This window comes from Tachyglossus aculeatus, chromosome X1 (genome assembly GCF_015852505.1).
Source record: "Tachyglossus aculeatus isolate mTacAcu1 chromosome X1, mTacAcu1.pri, whole genome shotgun sequence".
Taxonomy (NCBI): domain Eukaryota; kingdom Metazoa; phylum Chordata; class Mammalia; order Monotremata; family Tachyglossidae; genus Tachyglossus; species Tachyglossus aculeatus.
Window position 1 is genome coordinate 112,259,828 of NC_052101.1, and position 8,895 is coordinate 112,268,722.

General features: G+C 54.6%; 1 protein-coding gene across 1 annotated transcript; it reads left to right on the forward strand.

The window, feature by feature from the left end:
* The first annotated feature begins 389 nt into the window (after positions 1 to 389).
* Positions 390 to 6,624, forward strand: LOC119919604 (neutrophil elastase-like). Its single transcript, XM_038740162.1, has 5 exons — positions 390 to 492; positions 3,736 to 3,895; positions 4,538 to 4,679; positions 5,050 to 5,280; positions 5,924 to 6,624. The coding sequence occupies exons 1-5, from the start codon at positions 390 to 392 to the stop codon at positions 6,125 to 6,127; spliced, it is 840 nt and encodes a 279-aa protein (XP_038596090.1). The 3' UTR covers positions 6,128 to 6,624.
* The last annotated feature ends 2,271 nt before the right edge of the window (positions 6,625 to 8,895 follow it).

The following is an 8,895-nucleotide window of genomic DNA, read 5'->3' on the forward strand; positions in this document are numbered from 1 at the left end:
ACTCACCCAAGGTCACATGGCAGACAAGTGGCAGAGCTGGGATTAGAACCCATGGCCTTCTGTCCCCCAGGCCCATGCTCTACCCACTACGTCACGCTGCTTCTCTAAAATTATGGTATTTGTTAAGCTCTTCCTATGTGCCAAGCACTGTTCTAAGCGCTGGGAGAGATACAAGGTAATCAGGTTGTCCCACGTGGGGCTCACATTCTTAGTCCCCATTTTACAGATGAGGCAACTGAGGCACCAAGAAGTGAAATGACTTGCCCAAAGTTACACAGCTGACAAGTGGCAGAGCCAGGATTCAAACTCACGACCTCTGACTCCCAAGCCCGTGCTCTTTCCACTGAACCACGCTGCCCAAAATTGCAAGTTCCCTGAGGGCAAGGTTCATGCCCATCCCATCTCCCAGACCAGATTTCGATCTCCTTGAGGATGAGGACAGTGCTTGTTCTTTAAAGTGGATTTCAAACTCCATCAATCAATCGATCAGTGGTATTTACTGAGCACATACTGTATGCAGAGCTCTGTAATAAGTGCCTGTGTGGCTCAGTGGAAAGAGCCCAGGCTTTGGAGTCAGAGGTCATGGGTTCAAATCCTGGCTCCGCCACTTGTCAGCTGTGTGACTTTGGGCAAGTCACTTCTCTTTGTCTCAGTTACCTCATCTGTAAAATGGGGATGAAGACTGTGAGCCCCATGTGGGACAACCTGATCACCTTGTAACCTCCCCAGCGCTTAGAACAGTGCTTTGCACATGGTAAGCGCTTAATAAATGCCATCGTTATTATTATTGAGTTGGAAGGAGTTGGAAGACACAATCCCTGCCCCCATGGAGTTTGCAGTCTAGTGGGGAGTTTACGATCTCCACCTGACAATTTCTTCTTCCCAGGAAATGGCCTGCTGGCACTACCTCAGTCAGTCAGTCAAACGTATTTATTGAGCACTTACAGTCTGCAGAGTGCTGTACTAAGTTCTTGGGAGAGTACAGTATTATAATATGACAGACACATTCCCTACCTCGCAGACCCCTGTAGTCAAATTCCCTGAACACCACAATGTGGGATTTGCTGGTTTTCCCCAGGAGCAGCGCGTTACGTGGGGGTCAGAACGGCCTGGAGAAAGGTCAGGTTGGGCTCCAACAGAGTCCCCTCGTGACTCCTGCTGAAGAACTAACGGTTCTTCTGCACCAAAGCCCCCTTGCCCACCTCCCTCCAGCCCCCTGCTTCCTGTGTGCCTCCAATGTCTGTTGGGGGTCTTGCACCACCCAGCCATGACGGTTGCCCTGGACCTTCCCGGCGGAGAGGAAAGGAGGAACTGGATTCTGGCACAAGTTCCCTGCCTGTCATGTCAGTTGGGTGACGGTGGGGCTGGCAAGGGGCTGGTGAGGGGTGGGAGGAAAGGTTGGAGATAAGCTGAGGCCAAGAACATCCAGACATGCCCTGCTTCCCCTTCTCCAGTGGACAGCAGAAAGGCAGCCAACTCCCAATGTCAAGGAGGGGGCAGATGATCAAAAAATTCCAGAAACTGAGAATCAGCCCATCACTTGAGCTCAACCAGAGCTACTTGTTGGGGAGTAGCCTTAAGTGAGGGCTCATATGCCCCCTCTTCGCCCTGCCTCTCACTTCCACAACATCATCAAGATCCGCCCTATCCTCTCCATCCAAACTGCTATGTTGCTTGTTCAATCTCTCATCATTCTATCCCGACTGGATTACTGCATCAGCCTCCTCTCTGATCTCCCATCCTCCTGTCTCTCCCCGCTTCAGTCTATACTTCACTCTGCCACCCGGATTATCTTTGTACAGAAACGCTCTGGGCATGTTACTCCCCTCCTCAGAAATGTCCAGTGGCTGCCTGTCAACCTACAAATCAAGCAAAAACTCCTCACTCTTGGCTTCAAGGCTGTCCATCACCTCACCCCCTCCTACCTCACCTCCCTTCTCTGCTTCTACAGCCCAGCCCGCACCCTCCGCTCCTCTGCCACTAACCTCCTCACCGGGCCTTGTTCTCACCTGTCCCGCCATCAACCCCCGGCTCACGTCCTTCCCCTGGCCTGGAATGCCCTCCATCCACACATCCGCCAAGCTTGCTCTCTTCCTCTCTTCAAAGCCCTACTGAGAGTTCACCTCCTCCAGGAGGCCTTCCCAGACTGAGCCCCCTTTCTCCTCTCCTCCTCCCCATCCCCCCCGAGGGATTTATTTTATTTATTTTCTTGTACATATTTACTATTCTATTTATTTTGTTAATGATGTGCTGTAATTCTGTAATTCTATTTATTCTGTTGGTTTCGACACCTGTCAACATGTTTTGTTTTGTCGTCTGTCTCCCCCTTCTAGACTGTGAGCCCGTTGTTGGGTAGGGACCATCTCTATATGTTGCCGACTTGTACTTCCCAAGTGCTTAGTACAGTGCTCTGCACACAGTAAGCACTTAGTAAATATGATTGAATGAATGGGCCAACATAGGTACCCAAAGCCCTGGAAGCTGGGTTGTCTCTATCTGTTGCCAAATTGTACTTTCCACGTGCTTAGTACAGTGCTCTGCACACAGTAAGTGCTCAATAAATATGATTGAATGAATGAGAGGGAGAAGCTGGGGAGGCTCAGCTAATCCACACGGTGGAAAATTACCAAGTGTCCACTGTGTCACAGACAAGCTATCAAAGCCTTCTTAAGGAAATGCTTTCAGTGACTTCCTCTGGTCAACCATCCAGCTGTCCCCCAGAGTCGAGAAGAGCAACCCAAACAAATGACCCAAGGGATGGGAAATGAGTCCTGGGAAGAAAAATTTAAAGATTTAGCCTAGAGAAGGGAATGCTCAATCCCCACCTGCCACATTCTGAAGGGTCTTTACAAAGGGTGATCCTGACCAGTTTTCTTCTCCTCGTCCCCAGGAGGACCCAACTAGAGGAAACAGTGCTTAGCTGGGATAGAACCAGGGTTGATGTGAGCAAGAACTGCAGGAGTGAAGGCGGAGGTGGGGATGGGGCAGCAGGAATCAGAGGTCCCATAGATGCAAAGTCTTGGCCTCAGACCTTCATGGCCTGGAAGGACAAGCACCTGACTATCCTGGAGGGTCTGGACTGTAAGCTTCTCATTAGACTGTAAATGTCCTGTGGGCAGGGAACACGTCTCCCAGCTCTTTTAGACTGAACTCTCCCAAGTGCTTAGTACAGTGCTCTGCACACAATAAACGCTCAATAAATACCATTGATTGATTTAAGCATTGACCTCCCTAGGAGGCAGTTGACCTCTCAGGGCCCCTCTAGAGTGGCAGTAGGCCCAGGGGTGGGGAGGGATGGGGTGTGGGGGAGCCGGGATGCCCCACCGTTTCCTGCTACCCCGTCCCCTCTTCCCCAGCCTCCACCTGGAGGAATTGGAGGAAGTGGTGGAAAAAGAAACCCTGCTGCTGCTCCAGGGTCTTTCAGGAAGTGGGGAAATACCAACGGCTGCTGGGAGGGCCCAATAAGAGAGGTTGGGAAGGATAGGAGAGGCGCAAGGGTTGGGAGGACGCTTGGAGTCACCAGAGCCAACTGCAACATGACCCCCTTTCTGACTGCGACCATCCTCCTGCAGGCTGCAGCCTGGGGTGAGTGTGGGTCTGTCTATCCCCGCGGGGGCGGGGAGGAACTCGGGGAGAGAAGAGAGAGCAAAAGAGAGAGAGAGAGAGACAGAGAGAAGCTGGGGGATGCAGCCACCCCACCCCCCCAACCATGCGGCTTTCTCCCACACCGGCCAGGTCTCACCCTGGGCTCGGAGATCGTTGGGGGCCGCAACACTGTTCCCCACTCGCGCCCCTACATCGCCTCCATGCAGCGGAACCGCGGGGGCCACTTCTGTGGGGGGACTCTCATCCACCAGCAATTTGTGATGACGGCCGCGCACTGCATCAATAGCAGGTGAGGGGCGGCCGGCTGTGCAAGGGGCTGGATGGGTGGGTGGGTGGCAGTGAGGGGCAAGGAGGCAGAGTCCCTGTCCCATTCCCTGCTCCTCCCACCCGCTCTGCCTGCCTAAGACTAGCTAGCCTACTCGGCATCTTTTCCTGCCTTTCAGCCCTTTTCGGCTTGCTCGCCACATTTCCCAGGGGTGCTGCTGAGGAGGAGGGTGCAGGAGGATGATTGGTTAGAGGGTGGTTTGGGATCATCCAGAGATGCAGATTGTCTCTGACAGTCCTTCCCAGCCTTCTCCTCCGATACTAGAGTGCTGGGAGGGACAAAGGGATGAACTTCATCCCACATCCCCTGACCCCATGGGGCGGAAGTGGGGAGGAGCGGGGTGGGTGGTGGGAGGACGTCAAACAGAAATCGAGCATCAAGATTGGCTTAACCTTTGGGAAGGAACTCTACCCTTTTACTACGAGAAAGACACTGGCTTCCCTTCCTGGCTCCAGACCTAGTTCCCCCTTCTCCCTACCCTCCCATCCCCCTTCTCCCTACCCTCCCATCCTCCTCCTGCCAGCCTGAGCCTTCTGCAATGGCCTCAGGGTCTGTTCCCCTCCTCCCAGCTCCTCCCATAATCTCCCCATGACTCCCCACCCCCAGGAACGCCAGGTTAGTTCGGGTGGTGCTGGGAGCCCACAACCTGAGGGCCCAAGAGTCCACCCGGCAGACATTCTCTGTTGACCAGATATTTGAGAATGGCTTCAGCCCACAGACCCTGCAGAATGACATCCTGTTGGTGAAGGTAAAGGGGAGGGGACCGGGGGAGGGGAGTGGGGGCTTTCGGGGGTTGGGGAAGGTGGAGCAGGTAGAGCAGTGGGGGCTTGGGAATGGGTTTGGGACTCTGGTAGAGAGGGACAGCATGCAGAAGGAGAGATCCCGGGTGGGAACCCAGAACTCCGGGCATTGCCCGGTCTGGGGGGTGGGGGGGTTCTAACCATGAGGCCACCCCACCTCCTTCCTCAGGACGGCAGTGGGAGGGAGAAGCAGGGCCTGGGGTGGGAGGCGCCAGTCCGGCCCAAGAAGGGGCCGCGGGGAGAGAAACCACGTGGATCACGGCTGACCAGAGGGGCCTCTGACCTTCCTCACCATCCCCGGCCCCCTCCGCCCCGCAGCTGAGCCGCCCAGCCACCCTGAATGCCAACGTCCAGGTGGCCCAGCTCCCACAGCAGAACCAGAATGTGGGCAGGGGGACCCAGTGCCTGGCCATGGGCTGGGGCCAAAGGGGCAGTAATGGCCCCCCAGCCTATATTCTTCAGGAGCTCAACGTCACCGTGGTAACCAACCAATGCCGCCAGAGCAATGTCTGCACCCTGGTGTCAGGACGTCAGGCAGGCATTTGCTTCGTGAGTACCTGGTTTTCCTTAGGTTGCTCAATCCTCCTCCCTATGCAACCTTCTCTTTCTTGGGATTCCCCACCAGGGACACTGGTTGCCCCAGACTAAGAAGACCTATTGAATCCCCATTTTATAAGTGAGGAAACAGAGCTGTGCCTCTGAAGTGAAGCAGGCAAGTGGCAGAGCCAGAATTAGAACCCAGGTGCTCTGACTCCCAAGTCCCAGGCTCTTTCCACTCAGCCATGCTGCTCCTCTAACCTGTCCCTCACCCACCACTAACCCTACTGCAATTCTTCCTCCACCTTTGGAGTCCAGGACTAGTCTGGGGACAGGGTGGAGATTTCCTCCAAACAGTCTTGCTCAGATCAGGTCTTGCTCAGCCTGACCTCTTTGGTCTCCAGCATCTCCTGGGGGTCTTCTGACCCCAAACTGATGGCAGACCAGATCTGGAGGGGCTATGCTAAAGCATGTCAAGTGTGGAACTGCCCTAGGCAAGCCTGTGGTGGGCACCCTTTGACCTGGTTTGGACCCGAATGGGCCTCCGGGGACCAAACCATTTCTCCTGGCCTCCATCTAGGGTGGCCTTTCCCCATTAGCCCGTCCCACTCTGATCAGCCTGATACAGCTCTGTGTCTCTTCCCCTCTCCCCCAGGGGGATTCTGGAGGCCCGCTGGTGTGCAATGGGATAGTCCACGGTATTGACTCATTCATCCGTGGTGGCTGCGCCTCCGGCATCTGGCCCGACAGCTTTGCCCGTGTGGCCCAGTACCTCCAGTGGATCAACTCTGTCCTGCGCAGGCACACGGAGAGCCAGAGGCCCCAGCTGCCCCATCCCTCAGGCACTGAGCCCCTCTGAGGATGCCATCCTGCCCGAAGGCACCGGCTCCGTGGGGGGCGATGGGGGTCTGTGCCTGACCAGATTCTCAGCTGGGGGTAAAGCCATTGTTCCCACCCCCGTGGCCGTCAAGGCTCCCACAAGACCCGAAAGCTTCCGAGTGGGACTGGAAAGAGCCGATTGGGGTCTGCATCTGACCTGTCAGCCTCTCTTGAGCTCTGTCCCGCTTGCCTCCCTCATCCAGAAGCCTGGCCCCCTTTTTCTACCCTGCACTCATATTCCGAAGTTGCCAGCTTCCTAACACACCTACCCCCAACCGGACCCAGGATTTAGAGACCTGCAGATGCCAAACCTTTATCGACTCCAACTTCTACCAGAACTTGAAACTCCATCTAACTGTTCCCTGCACTCCCTCCCCCACTCAGCCTTGGTTCTCCAGAGCACCAGGAACATCTAAGTCCAAACTCTCAGTCCATCTCATTTCCCTCCATTTCCCTGCTGCCTTCATGGACCCTGTCATAAGCGAAAATAAAATTTCTTGTACCAGGACGATGGCCTATGACTGCATTTGTTGGTCCCCTCTATATTGGCAGCTGTGCACAAGTCAGAGGGTGGGGGGTCACAGTAAGGGGTGTGTGTATACACATGTGCATATGTATATATGTGAGTGTATTTTTGAATGTGATTGTGTTGGAGACGGGTTCTTCAGCCCCCAAAAGGGCCAAAGTCCTAGCCTGGAGGAAATGGGCAGGGGATTCTGCAGCCTCAATCTCTGCCATCCTCCACATTCTCTGCCAGAGCAGCCACCCAGGGGAGTTAGGCTGGAATCAGACTCTTAACCAAGACCAGCTGTTGGAGGAGATGGGGGAGGGTGGGGGGTGGGGTGGCGCATGGAGTTATGAAGGAATTGTCCATCCCAGTTCTCTGGGGTTCTGAACAGGGCTGTGGCCGGGCCTCTTGAGGCAATGACATGTTTACAGGGAGACTGGAAATGGTCCTTCATCCTGGGCAAGACCAGACCTCCTGCAGCTGGAGGCCCCAAGGCCTGGGCCATTGTCAAATCTTGGGTTTTCCTGCCTCCCACATACAGCTCAGCCCTGCTTGGTCTCCAGGCCTCTCACTCCTCCCTCTCCCTGTTCCGGAGCCGTAGAGACTGAGTGGGAATTTCCGGCTGATCCTGTGAATTCCATCCCTGCCCCTTCCCTCTCCCCTCCTCAACTCCCAAAAGTAAATCCTGATTGATTTGTCTGAGTCCCCAGGGCTGGGACTGCACATGTGCAGGTATCCCTTAAAACTCCTTCCTTTCGATTATCTGAAGGCAGACGGCCCCGGGTGTGGGCGGAATCTGCATTATTTGGGAGGGAGGCCTGTCACTTCTCTTCTTCCTCTAGGTTGTATTTGGGAGGGAGGCCTCTTGCTTCTCTTCTTCTTGGTTGCCTTCTTTTTGACCATTCCCTTCCCCAGGGGCAGCAGCGGAGATCCAGGAGATCAGGGAGATGCAAATCTATCCACGATGCTCCATGGTGAGCCGCTCTGGGAGAAGGTTGGTGGGGAGAATTTGCATTTTGTGTGAATTTCCATTATGAGTGCTTTCCCTATCCGCTATTCTTCCACAGAGCTGGGAGTTACCTGATCATGCTTATCCATCAGAGGACAAGAAGGAAGAGGGAAGAGGAAGAAAAGGAGGAGGAGAAGGAGGAGAGGGAGGAGTAGGAGAACAAGGAAAAGGAGGAGAGAGAGGAGGAAGAATGCCCTGTTCTGAGCAAGGTGGTAAGCTAACTCCAGGCCAGTCACCCTCAGGCACCCTGGGAGTGGATCAGTATTGTGTTGTTCATGGAATTTCTGTGTTTGTTCACAGACTCTCCGGAGATTGCGAAAGATCCAGCTGGAATGCCAGGCCCTCTCCCTCAACCCCAACCTTCCATCTGGCTCTTAATCCCCCGAGGTCACAGTAGGAAGGCTCGAGGTGGGGGTGAGTGGGTGGAAGGCTGTGACTCAGGAGACATCCTCCCAGTGCCGCCTGGGAAAGCCTTGACTCCCCCTCTCAGGACTGGTCCCCACAGCCATTCCTCCCGGTGCCCAGGGAACGCTCCAGACTCCAGTTTTATCTCACCCTGCCACTCCAACCCCAACCTAATGTTTGCGACAGGTGGAGATGGTCCCTGGAGGAGCCTTGGGCCAGGGGAGAGGAGGGGAGGGCAGAGACTAGACCTTGGGCATTGTCCCTCCCCACCGCCGCCTGCAGGGAACTGGGGATGTAGTCCAGGGACACTCTAGAGTCATATATACAGATGCCATCAGGCTTCTCTGTGCTGTCCGTTGCCATCTGGCCCCAACTGGGTGTCAAGAAACTACGCTTCATCTAGGACAGCTAAGCACTGGGTCCACACCTAGCATGTCTTCCCCTTCCCTGGAGTTTCAGGCTGGTCTGCCTGTCCCTATTCATCCTGAAATGACAGTCTTCTAGACTGTGAGCCCACTGTTGGGTAGGGACCTTCTCTATATGTTGCCAACTTGTACTTCCCAAGTGCTTAGTACAGTGCTCTGCACACAGTAAGCACTCAATAAATATGATTGATTGATTGATTGATTGAAATGGACAATCTATTTGGACGGAACTATTCACTATGTCTCTCTCTTGTCCCTCTCGCTGCTGACTCCTTGCTCACGTCCTCTCTCCTGTCTGGAGCTCCCTCCCCCTTTATTTTCAACAGACCACCAATATCCCCATCTTCAAAGCCCTGCTGGAACCGTACTTCCTCCAGGAGGCCTTATTTTTTAATGGCATT

Coding starts and splice junctions, on each gene's coding strand:
- LOC119919604 (XM_038740162.1), top strand. CDS start 390: ATGCCCATCCCATCTCCCAGACCAGATTTCGATCTCCTTGAGGATGAG. Junction 493..3,735: donor CATCAATCAATCGATCAGTG/GTATTTACTGAG, acceptor CACACCGGCCAG/GTCTCACCCTGGGCTCGGAG. Junction 4,680..5,049: donor ATGACATCCTGTTGGTGAAG/GTAAAGGGGAGG, acceptor TCCGCCCCGCAG/CTGAGCCGCCCAGCCACCCT.